Raw genomic sequence first — 23,765 nt, forward strand, 5'->3', positions numbered from 1 at the left:
CAACTTTCATTAAATTCTCGTTTCACGTTTTTCAGTCACGTGCCATTCTCTTTACGTCAGTAATTCCAGAATAAATTAAATTATCTTTATTTTCCAAGTGTTCACCATCATCTGGATTATTTCATTTTCTAATTATCCACTTATCCATATTATGGAATTTAAAACAAAATATATTTAAACACTTAAAAGTTGCACAATAAAAATATGTTTGCAAGCGCATGCAAAACAACGTACACTCGATAACAAACACCTATACCAGACTGGCGTCACAAAATGGGCGGAAACTGTGGCAGTGATAAAGCGTTGAGACATTAGCGATGGCATTGGCAGTGCAGTTGTCCATTGCCAAATTTGCGATAAACAAATAAATGATGATTCCTAAACTCGAGCTGACCAACCTTGGTTTAGTGGATTTTCATTGGTCACGGGTCATTTTAGATTTTTTGTTTTAATTTCGCGCAAAGCTACTCGAGAGCTATCTGCGCTAGCCGTCCCTAATTTATCAGTGTAAGACTAGACGGAAGGCAGCAAGTCATCAACGCCCACCGCTAACTCTTGGGCTACTCTTTTACTAACAAATTGACCGTAACATTATAACGACCCTACGGCTGAAAGGGCGAGCATGTTTGGTGCGACAGGGATTTGAAACCGTGACCCTCGGGTTACGAGTCGAACGTCTTAACCCACACGGCCATGCCGAGCCTGTCATTTTAGGAAGGACTGTGAAAAGCTTAACATATACTAAGGTTACGATTTTAAAGGAACGTTAGACCCACAGTACTACTTATAACTAACAACTGGTTTTTTCTCTAAGTATACTATTACTTTTATTATCAGAAGTGGTTAGAGTGTTTAATGCACCTACTATTGCTACTGTACTTTTATTATTTAGATTGTTTTGCGTTATTCACTTAATTTAAGGACCAAGTTAAGTTTCTTAATCTGGCCAAACCTCGTGTTTGTATCGTACCATCAATGTCGTCCTAATTTGTGTAAGTAACGTAAAAACAGTATGTTTAATTAGCTAGGTCATTCATTACTCTGTTAAGTTTCACTCTAAGCAGATAGGTTACTCGTCGAATGAACTAAATTTCCGACTCAACTATAAAAGTCACGCATGCGCAGCTTCCGCGATCATTGTCGAGCGGAAGGAGACGACAGAGTGAAAGTGAAAACCCATTAGAAAACGTTAACGGATTAATCTCTCGGTAGATGGCGAAAGTCGATTTGTCTTCTATCATATGGACATTGTTATTTGAAGACACTCGAAAATATGAAGGTGGTGTTCCTCACACGTCGAACGAATTGGCGTTATTTAAGAAAAACTGAGAGTTTGAGAAGGTGGTCTGTGTTTTATTACATTTTAAACTCAGATTAATAATTGTACTTCACGAGTTCAATAAGTATAAAGACCCGTGCAGCGGAGATAAGGAGAAACGTGTTAACTAAATATATTCCAGTTGAAAATAAACGTTTTCGACGCCCTTTGAAGAAATCAGTCGTTTGTAGGATATTAATTCTTTATAATAAATTTCACACCCGTTTTTAGCTTCAGAAAACTCATAGTTCCGTCAACTCTTAACTAGCTTGGGATCTAGTTATAGGTTTGAACTCGTAAGGCCAAACCCTTACGATTGATTATTTTATAACGCTCAGGTCTAATAGATTAATTTACTCTAATCCTGCCTAAAAGAATTTCAATTGCCACGGCTATTGAGGATTACTTTTAGTTTTTAGCTACAGATACAAAATTTAAAAGATTATTATTGTAATTTGGTGTAATGTGACGTCATCTGTTCCAAAGTTTTACAATGATTAGATTTTTAGTTGTCGATCTTGTAATTTCCGGTTGTTTTAAAACCTAATTATTGGAAATACAGTGCTGTTTATTGCATTAATTTATTTATTTCGTTAGTTAGTATCTAATGGTTGTTCAGTTTTTCGTAACAAGAGAGTTAAAAATTAATCATTTTAAAGGCAGTAGTCATGAGTTTGGATACGTAACTCAGTAAAAGTCGTAGGTGTGTTTGCAGTTCACTGTTGTCAAGGTTATATTGTTGACGTCACGTTACTCGAATCTTCGTTATTTTTTAGAGGCCTCAGTGAATAACGTAGGGCGAGTACAAGTTAACAATGATAATAACGAAGTAAAGTGAAGTGAAAGAAGTTAGAAAACATAAAGTGAGCCAGTGTGTGAGTGGTTAGCCTCAAAGACTGGTATTTTAAAGTAAGTTTCACAGTTTGATAGAGATATGGAAAATAATTTCATCTTGTCAATTGTATTCTAATGTAACTGAACTCACCTGTGTGGACTTTAACGAAATGAAGACAATTGTTTGAAGTTCAGGATACGACTGTGATAACCCACGGTGTAACATAAGTGAATTATTCACCGATACTGTTGTGATAACAGTAGAGAGAAGTAGTTGGTCTTGTCATTTGGATTCTAAAGCAATTTAATTGTTCTATGTGGGGCCCGGCATGGCCAAACGTATTAAGGCGTGCGACTCGTAATCTGAGAGTCGCGGGTTCGCATCCCCGTCGCGCCAAACATGCTCTCCCCTTTCAGTCGTGGAGGCGTTATAATGTGTCGGTTAACCCCACTATTCATTGGTAAAAGAGTATCCCAAGAGTTAGCGGTGGGTGGTGATGACTAGCTGCCTTCCCTCTAGTCTTACACTGCTAAATTAAGGACAGCTAGCACAGATAGCCTTCGAGTAGCTTTGTGCGAAATTCAAAAACAAACAAACAAACAAACTTGTTCTAAGTGGACCTTTGAAAGAAGAAGATAAATGTATAGTGCTTAAGATAACAACTGTGATGTCTTAAGTTCTTTTTGTAATACGTTTAAATTGTTTTGATCCCTTAGTGGCACAGCAGCATGTCTGTGGACTCCGCTGAAAACCGCGTTTTGATACCTCAGTGGCACAGCATGTGGACTCACACCGCTGAAAACCGCGTTTTGATACCTCTGGTGGGCAGAGCACAAATATCCAATTGTGTAGCTTTGTGCTTAATTCTAAAACAAACAAACTTGTTTTGAATATATTATATGAAATCAAGTGGAGGGTGTGCACTTCGTTTATTTTTTTTTAATATATCGCCAACATATCATCGACGCCTATTATGGAATAATCCTTACCTAATCATATTCATAAAACCATAACACTAATCGCGGTGTTTATCGCATAATTTGGTGTTTTCATTTTAATGAAATTGATCTTAAGAAGTCATATGCTATTTTTAACACTTTCATCACCCTAGTAATCCTACATCCACTTTATTAAACTTTCTCGTCGTGACTTGCTGTTTAAACATGGAACGTCCTTCAAGATTCTTAATGTACCATATTTTAACCGTTTTCGTTATTATAAGTGCAACACAACACTTACGTTCTCGGAAACTTTGCTCCAAACAGCTTATAAACAAACTTAAGCACAAAGCTACACAATGGACTATCTGTGTTCTTCCTACCACGGGTATCGAAACCCTGTTTATAACGGTGTATGTGTTCATCTCTACTTTCTGCGAATGAATGTTAGGTCTGCAATAGTTTCAACGGACTTGTAATGTGTTGTTTCGAACGTACTCTCAGACCCGAATGTTTTCGGCGCTAAAATTTAAAACGAGTTAATAATTTAGCCTTTCTTGTTCCTTGTTTCTGCAGCCTGCTTAGCAACACCGAGGTGCTGCGGCTGTGGCGGGGAACAACATATCTCCCAGTGCAAAAAAGGTAAAGAAACACCCAAATGTTGTAACTGTGGTCAAACACACACAGCCAACTAGCTATAAAGGATGTGATAAATACAAACAAATAAAACAACGTATTTATCTGATAAGAACACCATCATCAGAACAGAATCAACCAAATACAAACAGACAACCAAAAACAGACATATCAACAAAATTTAATAAAACAACTAAAACCACATATGCAGAAATGTTAAAAGGAAAAGAACCCCACAAACAGCAAGAACAGAACATTATTACTCAGGAAAAGAACACCTTAACACAAACACAAAAGCCACAAGAAAACAGCACCACCTTTCAAGAATCGAATACTAACACACCAGATAAAACAAGCCTATTCACAACCATAGTCAAAAACATATTTACAGAATTTGTAACAGAATACACAAACCGAATCAAACAACCAACATATTAAACAACAAAAAAGAATTTTAACCAATTTTACCAATAAACATAACTGAGACAAACACAAGACCGAACACAGATTATAGAAACACGTTACTAACAAATGAAATATCCCTACAAGAACTACTCGAAGCAATAAAAACACAGAAAACAAATCTCCAGGTGAAGATGAAATACAAGCTATCCTTCTAAAAAAGGACACTCCGAAATTGTTTGACCACCTAAATTCACTTTTTAACCTATCTCTTATCTCAGGATACATCCCAGTTTTTTGGAAGCTTGCAAATATATTAATGTTCCATAAGGAAGGAAAGCCAGCAAATAAACCTAATAGCTACCGACCAATCAGCCTGACCAGCTGTGTAGGCAAAATTCTTCAAAGAATAATCAGTAATAGACTCTCCATATTCTTGAAGATAACATCAAAATTACCAAAAGAACAAAATGGATTCAGGAAATTTAGACAAACGACAGACCACCTAATCAGATTAACCGAAACCATAATAGATAGCTTCAATAAAAAAGAATGTACTGTCGCTTGCTTCCTTGATATCGAGAAATCATTCGACACTGTATGGCACGATGGTCTAAGGTTCCGAATGAATGAAATGGAACTACCGCGAGGAATTATTCGCTGGTTATCTAACTTTTTGAAAATAGAAAGTGTAGAGTGAATGTTAAAGGAACTTTTTCCGAATACTTTACTCCTGAAGCTGGTGTCCCTCAGGGAGGGGTGGTTAGCCCTATACTCTTCGTCATGTATGTAAACAATATGCCACTGAAGGATTCAAATCATGGATTCTCTTCACAGTTCGCAGATGATGTGGCAGTCTGGAAAAGTGCCGCGACACCCACGATAGCAGCCACTAACATACAACCGCAACTAAATATAGAAAAATATAGAATAAAAATAAACACAGCAAAAAACACAACTCGTAGTCTTTACGAAATTGACAAAGCACAAAAAACAACAGCCAGAACTATATATGAATGACATTCTACTCCAGATTGCCCCATCGGCAACATTTTTAGGTCTGACCTATGATTTAAAACTAACTTGGATTAATCATGTTAACGAAATTAAAAATAAAGTCTGGCGAAGAACTAACTATGCTAGGAGTCTAACTGGTAAAAACAGTGAAGCATCTACAAACAACATACTAAAAATCTATAAAGCATATATTAGACCTGTAATATATTATGCAGCTCCAGCATGGATAACTGTAAACAATAAATTAATTAAAACCAAACTACAAACAATCCAAAACACACTCCTTACAACAGCATACAGAGTTCCAAGAACTATATCATCTCAGTTCATTCACAAATACTCGAACATACCAACCATACCAGATAGACTCCTACATATTACAATAATGTACTTTAATAAGAATTGGATGAAAAACGAATTACTATGCGAACTAAACAGGTACCTCATACATGATGAAGCTAGTCCTAAATATCTCTCCCCAGTTAACTTATATTTTAAATATAAAAAAAATAAAAAAAATATATATATATTAAATAATAAAAATAATAATAATAAATATATATATATTAAATAATAAAAATAATATATATATATATTAAATAATAAAAAATAATAATAAATATATATATATATTAAATAATAAAAATAATAATAATAAATATGTATATATATTAAATAATAAAAAAGAATAAATATATACATATATTAAATAATAATAAAAAAATGCCACCAACAAACTTGACATTCTGCTAATAGAATAAAATAATCACTATATATGAACCACAATACATGGGCATTGCCCTGAAAAGGATCAAAATAATATTTAGTTCTACAATTATAAATACCAATCCGTCAGGAGCATAAGTACGGGGAGGAGGAAGAGGTCATAGAGAACCTGACCCTCCAGAGTATGAACTTTTCTTATCCAAACACCGAAAGAGATTTCTTGTTCCTTCAACAGTTTGTTATCCGCACTGAATTACTAAGGTTGGTTAACAGCAGACTTAAGTTAAGTTATCCCTAGCTGCAATTATTAATGTTTTTATTATTTGATTTTTTTTTCGTTCAACAAGAACAACAAGGTGGCAGTGAATTCGTGTAAACTTACGTCTTGACACTAACTAACAAGAGGAAACGACACGAGAACGTGCCAATGATGCGCGGTCGCATATAACACGATCTCCTGACAACCTGCCATCTGCGCGGTTCATATCACGTGGCAAACTGTGGCGGCAGAGAGCACGTAGGAATGCAGTGTCGTTATAAGTCAGACGAGGCTGACCTGTTTTTGAAGACGATCGAAAACTAGTGGAAATTTAGGAAAGTTCCGGAAAACTTGGTAAGTTCGGTTTTCCTCTCGTCAAAGGTTCGGTTGTCCAATAGACCTACCTCGTATGTCGTAAACCATGACATGTAACAGTTGATTCTATCTATACTTGTGGTTTCCTTGTATACGTGTATTACAAATTATATAGTTTTTCTGACATCAGCATTTTGATCGGGTTTTTGAGATGTTTTAGAAAATTTAGACTAACCTGCTCAGTAAACAGTCGTATATTTGTTAAACACGAAGCTGCATAGTTGGCTGTCTGTGTTCTGCCTTACGGCTGTTATTAAAAATAAATATTTTTTATCGACTTTCGCCCTATGTTTCAGTCTAACTGTATTGAGACTACATTATTTTTGAAGCAAGTTTCAAATACATATGAACAAAAAAAAAACTTTTCAATAGGTTGATTTATTGTTTTAAGTTTGAGTGTTCGCTATTTCATAGATTGGTAGGTGTTTGTTTTTTTTTGTATGATGCTTAAATTCGGAGTTCGATTCCTCGCAATGGACACAGCAGATAACGCAATGTGGCTTTGCTCTAAACCAAACGGTCCGGCATGCCCAGGTGGTTAAGGCACTAGACTCTTAATCCGAGGGTCGCGGGTTCGAATCCCCTTCACATCAAACATGCTCACCCTTTCAGCCGTGGGGGCGTCATAATGTTACGGCCAATCCCACTATTCGTTGGTAAAAGAGTAGCCCAAGAGTTGGCGGTGGGTGGTGATGACTACCTGCCTTCCCTCTAGTCTTACGCTGCAAAATTAGTGATAGTGACGGCTAGCGCAGATAACCCTCGTGTAGCTTTGCGCGAAATTCAAAACAAACTAAACCAAACACTAAACATTTTTCTAGAACTTTCAAGTGGTGTTAGAGATGTATACTTTTGGCTAGTTCAGCCCATCTTATTACCATGAAAATTAACATCTCACAAATAAAAGATGGATCAGTAATTTTACACCTGTGATTCTAAATATGTAAATTTAAGCCGTATGAAAAAGAGAACCAGACAAGTTTTAACTGTAATAATATTTTAATGCTATTTTTCACTGTAAAAGAACACAAAATGAGCTGTCTATATTCTGTCCACTACAGGAATTGAGCCTCAGATATTGAACGTTATAAGTACGTAAAGCTACCGTTGGCCAACCAGAAAGACATCACTTCCGTTAGGCCTAAGGAGCTCCATTGTCTCGTTAGCTCAGACCAATGATTTCGAAAGTGAGGTACACAGAAGACATAGTCAAACGTATTGTTATTTTAAAACTATTTACAAAATAATGGAAAACAAAAAAAAACAAAACAGCAGAGTTTTATAAGGCTTAACATATGAGAATAGTAACCTCTCCTTTCCAAAACGAGTCTTGGTCGCAAAAAATTATCTTGGTACTCAGATGGGTCTGCGTTAGGAACCCCTAGTTCAAACGTTTTATACCATTGCATTGGTTATAAAGGTAATCTCTCGTCAACATTAATAGATGGCTTATAAATCGCTTTGTCTGAATAATTTTAATCATATCTTACTTTTTTTATTTTCAACTAAGAATTATGTAATAACTTCGACCACAAAACTCGCTAAAATATTCAATAAAATAATTCATATTAATTTTATGTGACGGTCAAACCACTAAAAGCCCTTGACCGTTCTGTTTTTAAGGTCATCGATTGGGTATCCTCTCTTTCAGAAGTGTTTTGGGCTCTAATTCAAATTACACCTGATAAGGTTGGGCCTACTTTGTAATTACTTTGTAATTCGATTGCTCATCAAAGCAGGTTTGTCGTATTTAAACGTTTAGTTAGAGACATTGTCGTGTAAGTCTACGTGAGGCAGTGACGAACTGTGGATTGTTGTTTTTTGATAAGAATGGTATTTTCAAATAACACTTACTTCCCATAGGATAGGTCAGCAGAATAACAGGGGATTTTTCAAAATATTTCATGTGGAATAATTCTGTATTTTCTGATAACTATGCTTGCGAGAAAAAAAAAAAAAGTTGAAAACATCTTAATTCAACAGGTAAACTCGCTTTCTTTATCCAGACGACAGCACCACTTTGTGACCGTTGTTTTCTTATAGAACTAGTCATCTTTCAAACAACGTAAACTTAGCCAGCAAAGTACGTTACACTCATCAATCCTGTCAATTCAGATGATGTGTGTCGCTGCAACATCCTCTCAGGCAGAATAGACGTTATCTACCACAGAAAACAAAAGCATTTACAACCAAACAATCTTAACGACTTTCTGGACCACATGTTGCTGCCACTACAAGAAACAAAATTAAGATCTGTATATCACAAAAGCAGGTATAAAACATACGATAAATTCAGATATAAGAATGGTATAGTTATATACCATACATTCAACGTATCAAACGAGTTACTTATAGGAGGAAAAAAGACAGTAAGGCAGAATTGGAAAGTTATAACTTCTGTTGTATACAAAACAACAACTAACTGGAAAATGTTTTCTGAATGTTAACTAAAGTAAATAAATGGTTAAATATTTAGGCGCAATATCATACCTTTACAACAATACTCTTTGGAAAATTCTGTAAAACAAAAATGACTGTTGCTGTTGTTGTCATGTACTGTGTTCATTTTCTCTTCTTGAAATGGTATATAAATAAATAATGTTTTTCCGAATCACTGTTATTCGAAATATGATTGATTTTTGGTAGTGTGTAAAAGCTGTTTGGGTAGTGGTAGCTGTAACTAGCATGATTATGACTTTAAATGTTGTCTGTGAATTTACATGGTTTCCCAACTGTAACACCATACTGATATCATCCTGCTTAGAAGAACTTTCTAGTTCTCTATGACTACCTACAATACGGTGTCACATTTGTGCCATTCAGAATCGTTGTTTAGTGATTTTTTTTAACGTGTTTCTTGTATCGTCGAAGACTGAAGGCTTCCGTTTTGATCTCTTTTCCTCCTCAGTAGGCCATCAATATTCCTACCGTGTCTGTCGGAAATAATTTGGTTTCCTTAAAAATTATATATATATATGTGCGCTACCGTTATCCTGAAATATGCTGTAATTTTCAAGATAATGTCAGTAATTTCGCTGCTTTTTGGAGGACACGTAACGCTAATGTAGTGTTATCTCTGTTCCTAATGTAGTGTTATCTCTGTTCCTAATGAGATGGCGTAAATATTTCGGAACAGCACCACTCTAGTCTTCAGGTTAAAGTCGGTATCTGATTTCCATAGTCAGATATTTCGGTAATCTGCTTTTTTTTTCTTTTAATGTAACTCTAGTTTTATTCTAAGAATCCAGATGTATCACAGACTTTGTAACACTCCGAAGGTTCTGTCATTAATAACTGTGAGAGTGTAGTCTAAACCCATTTTTTTCAGTGGGTTTTCATCATTCGGTTGATTAGTTGTACCAGTTTTCAACCTCATCGTTAACACTGGCTTTCTGTTACAAGTGTATGGATCTTTCGAAGTAATTCATCGTCGATTAGTGAAAGTAACTTGGACATGATAAAGAATACGGGCTTTACCCCTAGTTTTCCTCCTAACTGATTTTTACTTCTGTACAGTTTGAACGTGAGGATATCGCTGTCGTAGTTTTCTCATAACGTAGTTTCTTAACTCGGAGTTAAACTCAAGACCAATCATACGCCTGATGAGTGCTCAACTCAGCTAAAGAGATAGCACCTAGCGGTTCTTAGTAAAACACTTTTTAACAAGTGAAGTAGTCTACCAACTCAGGTAAATAGGTAGCCCCCTAGTGGTTCTTAGGAAAACACTTTAACAAGTCAAGTAGTCTACCAACTCAGGTAAATAGGTAGCCCCCTAGCGGTTCTTAGTAAAACACTTTTTAACAGGTCAAGTAGTCTACCAACTAAGGTAAATAGGTATCCCCCAAGCGGTTCTTAGTAAAACACTTTTTAACAAGTCAAGTAGTCTGCCAACTCAGGTAAATAGGTAGCCCCCTAGCGGTTCTTAGTAAAACACTTTTTAACAGGTCAAGTAGTCTGCCAACTCAGGTAAATAGGTATCTCCCAAGCGGTTCTTAGTAAAACACTTTAACAAGTGAAGTAGTCTACCAACTCAGGTAAATAGGTAGCCCCCTAGCGGTTCTTAGTAAAACACTTTTTAACAGGTCAAGTAGTCTACCAACTATGGTAAATAGGTAGCCCCTAGCGGTTCTTAGTAAAACACTTTTTAACAGGTCAAGTAGTCTGCCAACTCAGGTAAATAGGTATCCCCCAAGCGGTTCTTAGTAAAACACTTTTTAACAAGTCAAGTAGTCTATTAACTCAGGTAAATAGGTAGCCCCCTAGCGGTTCTTAGTAAAACACTTTTAACAAGTCAAGTAGTCTGCCAACTCAGGTAAATAGGTAGCCCCCTAGCGGTTCCTAGTAAAACATCATTTAACAACTACATATCTGTAGAAATAATAAACACCACCTGTACCTTCTCGAGAAACATGGATCCAAAATAGTATTTTTATATTGATTTATTGCTTTAATGATAAGTATTCAAGGACGTCAGGTGAGATCTCGTTGTTCTGATATAAATGTTCCAGAATTTCGGGCAAATCTACAGAAAGGGTTACCTGCACGCAGCTGTCTTTAATTTTCAGCTGATGTGCTAGAAGGTAGACAGCTATATACGTCAACTCTCGGGACGCACGTGTTTCACCAAAAAGAGATATTGATCTGTCACTCCTATAACACATCCACTGCCCTGATGCACGGAGCGCGTTCAAAATGCAACGGGGCGGGCGCTATGCTTGATTGAGATAGCCTCCATGTATTAGTTTTGTGTCGGTAGATTTTCGGACAAAAATCTCGATACAAAGAATGTGTCAAAGTAAGAGTTTTATTTTTGTTGTTTTTTGAATTTGGCCAAAATTTAGAGAGAAAAGAAAAGGTGTCTTTAAGTTATTTTTATTATTTTGGAGTCAACGGGTTGAACCCTTTCAACTGTGTGGGCGTTATAATGTTACGGTTAATCCCACTATTCGTTGATAAAAGAGTAGCCCAAGAGTTGGCGGTGGGTGGTGATGACTAGCTGCCTTCCCTCTAGTCTTACACTGCTAAATTAGAGACGGCTAGCACAGATAGCCCTCGAGTAGCTTTGTGCGAAATTAAAAAAAAAAAATCAACGGGTTGAAAAAGAGAACTCTACTGATCTTCTGTTTATGTTATAACATCTTCACTACTTTACAAGAAAGTTTTAGGTTTTTACCTTCTACGTACAAAGTGGGTTTAAAACTGTCGGTAGGAATGTTGAAAAATGTTTTAGTCTTCCGAGCAAGACAGATCTCAAAGACTTCTGAAATTTGTCAATGTAAGAGAACAAAAGGGAAAAAGGCAATGTGTTTGTTGTTTAGTCCTAACTATAGATACAGCAATGGGTTTGTTGTTTAGTCCTAACTATAGATACAGCAATGGGTTTGTTGTTTAGTCCTAACTATAGATACAGCAATGTGTTTGTTGTTTAGTCCTAACTATAGATACAGCAATGTGTTTGTTGTTTAGTCCTAACTATAGATACAGCAGTGTTTGTTTTTAAGTCCTAACTATAGATACAGCAATGTGTTTGTTGTTTAGTCCTAACTATAGATACAGCAATGTGTTTGTTGTTTAGTCCTAACTATAGATACAACAATGCGTTTGTTGTTTAGTCCTAACTATAGATACAGCAATGTGTTTGTGGTTTAGTCCTAACTATAGATACAGCAATGTGTTTGTTGTTTAGTCCTAACTATAGATACAGCAATGTGTTTGTTGATTAGTCCTAACTATAGATACAGCAATGTGTTTGTTGTTTAGTCCTAACTATAGATACAGCAATGTGTTTGTTGTTTAGTCCTAACTACAGATACAGCAATGGATTTGTTGTTTAGTCCTAACTATAGCTACAGCAATGTGTTTGTTGTTTAGTCCTAACTATAGATACAGCAATGTATTTGTTGTTTAGTCCTAACTATAGATACAGCAATGTGTTTGTTGTTTAGTCCTAACTATAGATACAGCAATGCGTTTGTTGTTTAGTCCTAACTATAAATACAGCAATGTGTTTGTTGTTTAGTCCTAACTATAAATACAGCAATGCGTTTGTTGTTTAGTCCTAACTATAGATACAGCAATGTGTTTGTTGTTTAGTCCTAACTATAGATACAGCAATGTGTTTGTTGTTTAGTTCTAACTATAAATACAGCTATGTGTTTGTTGTTCAGTCCTAACTATAAATACAGCAATGTGTTTGTTGTTTAGTCCTAACTATAAATATAGCAATGTGTTTGTTGATTAGTCTTAACTATAAATACAGCAATGTGTTTGTTGTTTAGTCCTAACTATAAATATAGCTATGTGTTTGTTGATTAGTCCTAACTATAGATACAGCAATGTGTTTGTTGATTAGTCCTAACTATAAATACACCAATCTCATGGGCAATTTTTCTGTCTTTTTTTTTTGTTGTTTTTAAGAGCAAAATTACATATTGGGATGTCCGTGTTATGTTTACCGCGGGTATCAAAACCCAAATTTTAGCATTAAACTCCCTAAGAGTTACCGCTGAGCCACCGGGGGAACTGATTTATCACTTCCTTCAGTTTTTGTTTATCAGTTGCGTTCAGGTTAATAGTTTTTACTTCCTTTTATTATTATTATTATTCCTTATTTAATTTATCTATTTTTTCCCTGTAGGTCAGCGGTTAAATTTATAGACTTGAGGTCAGTTACCCACGACGCACAGAGTGTCGATAGCTAATTGGGTAAATGTGTCCCACAACAACATATTAGGTGTCTTCAATTAAACACCTTGTAAATCGTTTCGTAAGTTCTCGTAAAGTGAGAGTAACATTTGTTCTGAGATGAGAATCTCTCCTCGTACTTCACGTGGCGAGTTTGTTTTCTGCTCCTGTTTCCTTCATCGCACGAGCTCGAAACTCACAAGTACAAAATTATTGTCGATATAACCTTGTTTTCAGTTTTTAAAGACCAGAATTCAATAGTATAAGGTACAACACAGTTTAAATAATACTACGGTAACTGTTTCTTCGTTTTCGAGTGCGAAGCTATACATCAAGTATCGAAATCAGATTTTTAGTGTTGTGATGAAGGCCTTAATGGTGAAACTAGAGCATGGGGTACATACACTGTGTCCACCGCGGGGAACAGATCCCTGGGTTTAAGACTTGTGATCTAAAGACTTACCGCAGATCCACCTGGAGACATGCGTTATGACCATGTGTTTCAGCAAATGATATATTTATATAAAGAATATATTATGTAATTGTTCTGTTTTAAATTTCCTTTGTAAAACGTTTAAGTGTGCTAAATTAATTACAAATTTGTTTATGGATAAAATAATTAATGCGTTTAAAGAAACTACCGCTAGGCGTATACAGTGACGTCAGGTGGATAAAGCTGAACTTACCCGTTTCGTTGTGTATGTAGAAACGGTTGATATGCATAGAGAAAGCAATATGTAGAGGAGCGAACAACGTTTCGACCTTCTTCGGTCATCGTCAGGTTCACAAAGAAAGAAAGAGGTAACTGACCGATAGCTGACCACATGTTTGAAGGGGAGTTGTGTAACTGAGTGTAGGAATGTAGAGGGCGTACTTAGATGTTTGATTATATTTATTAATATAGGTATAAAGGTGTTTCTTTGTATTGGTTTATTTTGGGCTTGAGTTGTTGTATAAGTAAGGCTTCTTTAATTTTGTGTTTGTTTATATTTGTTTCTTTATTTAGTATTTGAGTGTTTTCTATGGTTATGTTGTGTTTATTTGACTTGCAGTGTTCGAAAACGTGTGAAGGTGACTTTTTGTGTTCTGTGAATCTGGTTTCCATTTTTCTTCTTGTTTCTCCAATATAGAAGTCGTGGCAGTTATCACATTGTATGTAATAAATAATGTTAGTGTTGTGTTTGTCAGTGTTGTTTGTTCGTTCCTCTACTGTGCTTTTTCTATCCATAACAGCCGTTTTTAAATATATAATTTTCTCTAGAAATGGGTTTTAAAAGCACTACTACGTCTTAGGCAACAACAACAAATCAAACTTATCTATTTATAAGATTCAGTTTAATAAACGATCTATTTTTTAAACAGTTCTGTAGAAATTGCTGCTACATGAAACAGTAACAATCTTTTCCTCTTAAGCTAGAAACAATCAAGTAACGGGGAGAGAAACGTTTCTATCGCATGTTACGAAAGACACAGATATTGAAATAAGTCGACCTTAACTCTCAATAGTTGTTATCTACGTTGTTTTCTTCTCTTGATATATCTAATTCAAAGCTTTTTTCATTATGTCACCCACTTTTGTAAATAGAAAAGTCACAAAACTGTTTAATTAATCTGTCAGTGTGTGTGTGTGTGTGTGTGAATGTTATTCAAAATTTACACCCAAGCTTTCGACTATACAGGCACCCCTTCGTCAAGAGTAAGAAGGTAATAGGTGGAACAGTTAAGTGACTGAAACTTGAATAAGTGCAATTAGTAATAAATCTAATGTGGAATGAACTGCCATGAAATTAAGAAATTATTGTTAGGCTTAGAGCACAGTTGATACAGCGAATATTGTGTGGTTGAAATACCATTATGACATATTTTTTCTAATTCCTGGAAATCTCTAATGGACTAGATTAAGAATGTAGTGTCAAAAAATACAATAGGCCTAACCTAATGTTTTATGACAAATATAATTAATTATAATTATGATTCCATAACTTGTAAAGACGTTCACACCATAACAAAACGTTATTTTGCTACGGTGCATTATTTAAGTTATTTTTGATCGGTGAATGTATTAGTACTAACATAACAATAGCAAAGGCAAAGTTATATTTGTGAACTCGTGAGCTTCCAGTACTATTTGGTATTACCTGGTGGGCTTGGCGATGGAAAATAGGGTTTATCTGACAATTAAACACGATATTTTACGGTTTATATGGTGGAGTACATAAAGTGTGTTATGAAATGTTGGTATCTTCGAAACACAAAGGTGGTCTCAATTTAACAGACGTTAAGATGAAAAAGGCGGTGTTTAGGTTAAAATGGTTCTTCAGATTATGACACATTTCCATCTCTGTTTATTCTCTTTGCCCATCTTTTACGCAAGTATGGTGATTTGAATCTTGGACACGGTGTGTGGTATTGTGACATGACACATGATGAATGTTCCTACACTTTATTATGAAGTATTAGTTTTGTAAAACGCTCGTTAGGTGTCGTCGAATCTTCCAAAATAACACAGAAATTGTTTTCCGGAAACCACTGTTTCTCAATGTTTTTGTTCCCACTATGGGATTAAGCACATTCTATAATAAAAACTTTATTAGCGCGGGACTAATTCGCTTAAGGGACATCACTTACGAATTTGTCCCTCGTTGGGTTCCCTTAAAAACTATCATCGAGTTATGTCAGGATGTATCAGAAAGTGTGATACCTGTTCAAGTCAGACAGTATTACGAAAAGTTATGTGATAGAAGAATGGAAAGACTTGGCTGAAAGAGAGATTCCCACAGTTACAGGTACGACACAATTTATTTTTGAGATGTTTGATTCAGATGGTGAAGATGTTATCCACTTAAATGACCTTCCTGTTAAAACACTGGTTAAGTTAATATAACAGAACTCCATCCCCACTACTGAAGAAATTACTGCTCGGAAAGATATTTTAATAGATACTAACTGGAAAAAACAATACATAAATATACTTATCATCCATTTAAAGGCTTTGTCTTTGCTGATGGGGATTATTTATTTTATCACAATGCCTTAATGACGAACAGTAAACTTGTTCATATGCAAAAACATGATACGTACTAGCTCATGTATACTTTGTGGTAAGGAAACTGAAACAGTGAGACATTTATATTGATTATGTCCAATGGTTCAACCCTTATGAACATTAACACTATATCCTTTATCATTCAAACATCAGTACCAATGAATCAAACACGACGACTTCTTGTACAGGGCTTCCTAGAAGGATTAAGAAAAGACGACAGTCTACAGTGTATGTTTTGATTATATTAGCTAAATATTGTATTATGACTGTTAGAAAAATTTGTTTAGCCAAAAATATTCATTTAAATCTGTTGTCATTTTATAAGAGTCAGTTAAGAAAAAATAACTTTTGATTATTCCAGGTATGTTATTCGTAACGATGTCAATTCTTTCTTTCAATTTTATTGCAAACTTATACGTCCTTGTTCACAACGTCACATTATTGCGTGTCCTTTAATACCAGCTGTTACAGACAGTACTCGGTGCATTCAACTGTGTATTTGATTGCTGTACTTGTTTTGTATGTAATATATGTGAATATGAGGCCTCTTCAAGAGGTTGGTAAAACAAAAAAAGCAAAACTTTACTAAGTTTCAATTTAAAGATGAATCCTTAACCTTATATTGATATTCGATACTTCGAAATCTTTACTGAAAAACTCTGTGATGGATAAAAAATACTACTTCCTATTTTTAATTTTAAATTATTTACTGAACTTTACCTAATCTTTCTGATGCAAAGCTGAGGCAAAGGTCGCTCTTAATAGAATTATTTCCACATGTTTAAAGATGTAAGTACACTTAATCATTTAACATATGAGTCTCGAAAAAGTAATATAACAGAACTATGCTAATATTATATTTATTTTGTAGCTCACTTTAAAAAAAAAACGTTTCCATCTTAATTAGTTTCAAAACTTATATTTTTCTGCAGTAGTTCAAACTAGGATGTCACTGGACGAAAGATGGCTCCGGTTAGCCTTCAACTTCACCGGATCATTGAACGAATCCGAATTGCATAACGTATTGAAAACCTACGACAATGAAAGACTAACCCTGACTAAAACATCCAATCTGGTTTTAATTATTTTTTACGTCGTTTCTTTCCTAGTGGCGACCTCTGCCAACACAGTGGCCTTGCTGGTTTTTTACAGGTGAAGCTGTTATATATTATCAAAATTCCTATAGATCCAGTCAGATTTGTTCATTGTTTTTTATTTGTTCTTTAAAATGTTCCCTTGTTGTAATGGATAATTATGCCAATTAGCTTTCTTATGAGTTATTTTTAAATGGTTGTTTACAGAGAAAATAAGTTACTTTTGGTAACTTGAAACTATTAAAATCGATTTATTTAGGTCGTACTTTAAGGAGTGCCAGTTTTTGTTCGGTTACTTCTACTAGTGAAATAAATAAAACAAGTAAAACATTGTGTTTTATTTATAGTTTAATGATTTATTTTTGTAGGTTTCAGATTGATCAATTATATTATAAACTTCATCAGTAGGAAGAAACTATCAGATTAACTTTTTGGCCGAACGACAAAAGACGTTTGAATGAACGTCCATCACGTAATTTCCAAGCGAGACAGATGTCGCACCGCCCACTGCCGTTGGTGTCAAAAACAGTGTTTACTTTTAGTTCAACACGTAGCGTCAAATCAACTTTGATAAACAAGTGTAGAGAAGACTGGCTCTTGTTCATTTAATAAATAAAAAATAGCTTTAGTAATATTATAAAAATAGGATAATTTACCGTTTGAATTTCTCTAACTTATGAAGCAAATCTCTTATATAAACTATTGTCTGCTTGTTTTGGAATTTCGCACAAAGCTACTCGAGGGCTATCTGTGCTAGCCGTCCCTAATTTAGCAGTGTAAAACTAGAGGGAAGGCAGCTAGTCATCACCACCCACCGCCAACTCTTGGGCTACTCTTTTACCAACGAATAGTGGGATTGACCGTCACATTATAACGCCCCCACGGCTGGGAGGGCGAGCATGTTTTGGCGCGACTCGGGCGCGAACCTACGACCCTCAGATTACGAAGTGCACGCCTTAACGCGCTAGGCCATGCCAGGCCCCTATTGTCTGCACTCACCATGTTATTATATTGTGTATAAAATAAATCTCTACATGCCTTCTGTAACTTATAACTCCCAAACTGTAACATATGTTACTTGTGCAAACATTCTATTGGTGTTTTGGTTGTATATGTATTTTTTATTTTAGGTATCGTCAAATGCGACATTTGTCAAATGTTCTACTTATTACGCTAGCTGTTGCTGACCTATTGGTGGCGCTAGTATGCATGCCGACAGCAGTTGGATCAGTAGCTTACAGGCTGTGGATTTATGGTGATGCCATGTGCAAGATGACGAACTACCTTCAGGGTACGTAAAAAATGTCGATAGAACCAACGTGAATCGTTATGGATTTTACTTAAGTGATGTTTTAACTTACGATAATAAATGTTCCTAGCCGATATGTTATAGAATAGTTGTGTAACATTTAACTATACGTTTAACTTAGTTTTCATCAGAACCAAATTGTTATTGGTTTTCACAATTTACGTGGAAGAATATAATTTGAGAATTTCTATTTATTGTTTTCTTCAACCTTAAATAAGAACGACATGTCAGGCCAATCAAGAAACAAGGCAGATTTATCTGTTGCAGCTTTTAACCCTAACATAAGATCACGCACTTAAGAAATAAGACGGGACCAGTCTATAAAAATTTGTAATCCTACATCTTATCTGCACTAGTAGAAGAAGACACTGAACTGCAAGATTTGTGTTTCCTTATCCTTTTTTATTTAGCCCAGAACTACATAATGGACTATCTGCAGTCTGTCCACCGAGGGAATTGAACTCTGGATTTTAGCATTGTAAGTCCGTAAGTCTAATACCGACTTATCGGGGAGATTTCGTATTTTCAACCTGAACTGCACATTATCCACAAGTAGGCTAAAAGTGTTCAGATATAGCCGTCCGTAATTTTGAAACACTGACCACAGATAGGGTGGTCATCAATTGACACCTACCATCACTAGGGATTTATTCGATGAATGAACCGAAAAACGAAATGAGCTATCAAGTTTATCACGCTTCCAAAGCTAGAAGTGCAAAATGCATTCGGCTGCACGGCACTTCGAACCTGCCTCAGACTTACTGATCTAAAGGCCAACTACAAGACAACGCCCAGCTAGAAAACCGAAATGAAAGAAAACCGTACGATAGATGCATTAAAACGACGCATCCGGGCATTCGAGAGTTAAGCCTAATGTTAACATTGTGATTTAGAAACATATATTCCTGAATTGGATCTGGCCATAATTTTAGTAGAACATAATAATAAAGTTTGTTTTTTTTGTAGGTCCGGCATGGCCAGGTGGGTTAAGGCGTTCGACTTGTTAGCTGAAGGTTGCGGGTTCAAATCCCCGTCGCACCAAACATGCTCGCCCTTTCAGCCGTTGGGGCGTTATAATGTTACAGTCAATCCCACTATTCTTTGGTAAAAGAGTAGCCCAAGAGTTGGCGGTGGGTGGTGGTGACTAGCTGTCTTCCCTCTAGCCTCACACTGCTAAATTAGGGACGACTAACGCAGATAGCCCTGGTGTAGCTTTGAGCGAAATTCAAAACAAACAAACAAACTCTTTTTTTTTTTTTTTGTAGTACAGTGGTGGTACCATTAGGGAAAAATTCCGTTTACGAATGCGTTTCCATAGCGATATTGTACAAGAAAGGATTTGGTACTTTGTTTATGTTCTAAACTACAGAACTTGTACGTCATATATAACAATAACAGTGTTAAACAATAATACATGTTGGAAAAAATATTAAATTATATAAATGACATTTCAGTGATGTCGAGAAAACCCACTTGTAGAGAAATATATCTGTGAAAACGGCTTGTGTTTGGGTTGAGAAAATATTTTATGTAGAGGAGTGAACAACGTTTCGACCTTCTTCGGTCATCGTCAGGTTCACAAAGAAAGAAAGAGGTAACTGACCACATGTTTGGAAGGGGTTGTGTAACTGAGTGTCGGAATGTAGAGGGCAGTGTTAGATGTTTGAATATATAATTTTATATTTATTTTATTATATTTAATATAGGTATAAAGGCGTTCCTTTATATTGGTTTATTTTGGGTTTGAATCGTTGTATAAGTAAGGCTTCTTTAATTTTGTGTTCGTTTATGTTTGTTTGTTTATTTAGTATTTGAGTGTTTTCTATGGTTATGTTGTGTTTATTTGACTTGCAGTGTTCGAAAACGTGTGAAGGTGACTTTTTTATGTTCTTTGAATCTGGTTTCCATTTTTCAACTTGTTTCTCCAATATAGAAGTCGTGGCAGTTATCACATTGTATTTTATAAATAATGTTGGTGTGGTGTTTGTCAGTGTAGTTTTTACATAGTATAGACCTGAGTTTTGTCCCTATTTTTTGAATAAATTTGGTATTAACTGGAATGTCATATTTTGTTACTAGTTTTTGCCAAATGTTGGTTATTTTTCTGCTGATGTCGGGAATATATGGTATGCAGCTTCCGGTCAGTTACCTCTTTCTTTCTTTGTGAACCTGACTATGACCGAAGAAGGTCGAAACGTTGTTCGCTCCTCTACGTAAAATATTTTCTCAACCCAAACGATCCGTTTTTACATGTGTAAATGACATTTATAAATACACTATTTTAAATGTGAATCACACCACAGGTGACTAAGAACTGAAGGTTGTATGCGAAAATGAACGTAAACAAAGCTACAGCAGAACCACTGTGGTAAAACAACCATTTGTATTTGAAATACTGAAAGTTCTGGATAAGAAGACGCCACATAAGGTAGTTTTACTGTACTTCATACTTCCCAAACGAAGTTAAAGGGGGGGGTTAATAACAGGAGCACGAATGAAACGAGAAATTCGACAAGTGTTTGGTGATTTTGGAAGGAACAGATGGCACCCAAGAGCGTAACATTCACAAACTCTGGTTACCCGCTTCACACATCCTTATGTGTAAACACATGAGATGTCGCAATATAAGTAACGGATTTAACTTTATTGTCAACACGTGTATATAAAATTCGCACATTAACGCTATTAAACATTATTTCTATATTTCTGAATAGGTGTCGCTGTTTCCGCCAGCATATTTACCATGACTCTAATGAGCATCGATAAATATGTGGTCATTTGTCATCCGTTAACTTATAGACAATGCTTTTGTAGACGTCATTTCCGGTGGGGAATTATATTCATGTGGATTTTGGCAGCCGGTCTGTTTATTCCAGTTTTAATCATCCGACAAACAGGAGGATTTGGTCTGTCAATACCTGTATCAAAGTAAGCGTATGTTGTAAGCCAATACAATGAAACGTGCATGTATTCAATCTGTAATATCGTTTCAAAACCATCATTATGTGTGTGTCATTATAGCTAGTGAACAAGTCCTAGCATGTAACATGAGTTTCTCCCTCTGTGTTTGGACCTTACCGTATATTTGACGTCATTCAGTAGAATCTAATGTGAGAATTAGGTTTATATTTACTTCATTTTTTTTTTTGAACATGTAAATAAATTATTTTTATGAGACACATTTTCATGTGCAGTAAAACTTGTCTAAAGCGGAATAGCACGGGACCGAGTAAAATTTCCGGCTTAAGCAGGTTTTCCCGGCTTAGACACAGTGAACATGCATTTCCTTAATTATATATAATTTGTGATCAGAACGTTATACTTGCTTGACTCAAGGGAGGTAAGACATTTGTGAATAAAGTTATTATACTGTTTATGTTATATTTATTAGAATAAGAACAAAAATAGACATTCAAAATATACACAAAATCTTTAATTTATTTGAAGAAAGTGTCCGGTTTCAACTGTTTCGTTTTTATAATGGGTTTTCTCATGTGGTTAAAATAGAACACCAATTCTACGGCCTTTTCATGAAGTTCATTTTCCACTTCATTTCTGTGTACACTTTGATAGCGTTATAACTTAACACTTGTGATGAAGTAGGAATTTCTATTTCCTCACTATCTTTTGTTCATCTTCTGAATCTCTCACACTGTTACCATCTTGAGATTCTATTATATAAAACATTCCTTTCAACGTTCACAGAATCATCTGTATCAATCTTCTCAATCAGAGTTTGGATTTCACTAGAATCGTCATAACAAACAACTTTTCCACATTATCAAGAATAAATCTACAGTTTAGAAAGCACTTTATTACATATTTGTTTGAATGACTTAAAAATACAATTGCATCTAACACGTCAATTTTCATGGTTATTTCAGATGCTTTCTTACAGTCGTCCATGTTTGTAATAAGCTGAAACGGAATGATATTACCAAAATAAATATAGTGTGGTTGGAATACTATTATTATAAACTCTCGTAATTTTAGAAAATCTCTAAGGGATTAAAATCAGCTAAATTTAAAAACAATTTAACATGTAATAGGCATAACACTAATATTTTGTGACAAGTATAAAAACAAGTTAACATGTAATAGGCTTAACACTAATATTTTGTGACAAGTACAAAAACAAGTTAACATGTAATAGGCTTAACACTAATATTTTGTGACAAGTATAAAAACAATTTAACATGTAATAGGCTTAACACTGACAATATAAAAACAAGTTAACATGTAATAGGACAATTTTGTAGTACAAAACAAGTTAACATGTAATAGGCTTAACACTAATATTTTGTGACAAGTATAAAACAATTTAACATGTAATAGGCTTAACACTAATATTTTGTGACAAGTATAAAACAAGTTAACATGTAATAGGCTTAACATAATTTTGTGACAAGTATAATGTATTATAATCCTTTCAGTATTGTAGTTATTTTATGTTAATAAAAAAACTAATATAACTACATATTGCAGCTGGTAAGATCACAGATAATGATAATAATAAGTTAATGTGATTTTTATCAACATTTCTGTGTGTTCTTCTTTCTAATACTTCTGGTCTGGCATGGTCAGGTGGTTAAGGCACTCAACTTGTAATCCGAGGGTTGCAGGTTCGAATCTCTGTCACTCCAAATATGCTCGCCCTTTCAGCCGCGGGGCGTTATAAAGTTACGGTCAGTCCCACTATTCGTTGATAAAAGAGTAACCAAAGAGTTAGCGATAGGCAGTGATGACTAGCTAGCTAGCTGCCTTCCCTCAGTCTCACACTGATAAATTAGGGACTGCGAGCGCAGATAGCCTTCGTGTGGACTTGCGCGAAATTTAAAAATCAAACTAATATTTCTTCACCTCTTGGTGTTTAAATCACAAATAACAAATATGTCAGCTAATACGTTAATATAATTTTACCATATAATACTGTCTTTTATGTTTTATTACTGTTTTCTATTAGCAAGCATTTTTTTACTAATTTTATTAGTTATAAGATAAATGGAGTTAAACGTGCCGTCGGGAATTGATATGGGGAACATGGTGTTGTTGGTGTAATATTATACATTCTTTTCACAAAAAATTCCTGTAATGTATACAAATACAAAACCTTAATGCCATTATTT

General features: G+C 35.1%; 1 protein-coding gene across 2 annotated transcripts in view; it reads left to right on the forward strand.

Moving 5' to 3' along the window:
• The first annotated feature begins 6,160 nt into the window (after positions 1-6,160).
• LOC143241859 (QRFP-like peptide receptor) overlaps positions 6,161-23,765 on the forward strand; it is a 30,086-nt gene continuing 12,481 nt past the window's right edge. Inside the window, exons 1-4 of one of the 2 annotated variants that reach the window (XM_076485136.1) lie at positions 6,161-6,485; positions 17,169-17,388; positions 18,461-18,621; positions 21,354-21,567. In XM_076485136.1, the coding sequence (XP_076341251.1) occupies positions 17,183-17,388; positions 18,461-18,621; positions 21,354-21,567 (581 nt within the window). In that variant the 5' untranslated portion in view covers positions 6,161-6,485; positions 17,169-17,182. The remainder of the gene's footprint in view (positions 6,486-17,168; positions 17,389-18,460; positions 18,622-21,353; positions 21,568-23,765) is intronic. The other variant, XM_076485137.1, reaches the window with a different exon arrangement.

Source organism: Tachypleus tridentatus, unplaced genomic scaffold (assembly GCF_004210375.1).
Source record: "Tachypleus tridentatus isolate NWPU-2018 unplaced genomic scaffold, ASM421037v1 Hic_cluster_1, whole genome shotgun sequence".
Classification (NCBI taxonomy): Eukaryota; Metazoa; Arthropoda; class Merostomata; order Xiphosura; family Limulidae; genus Tachypleus; species Tachypleus tridentatus.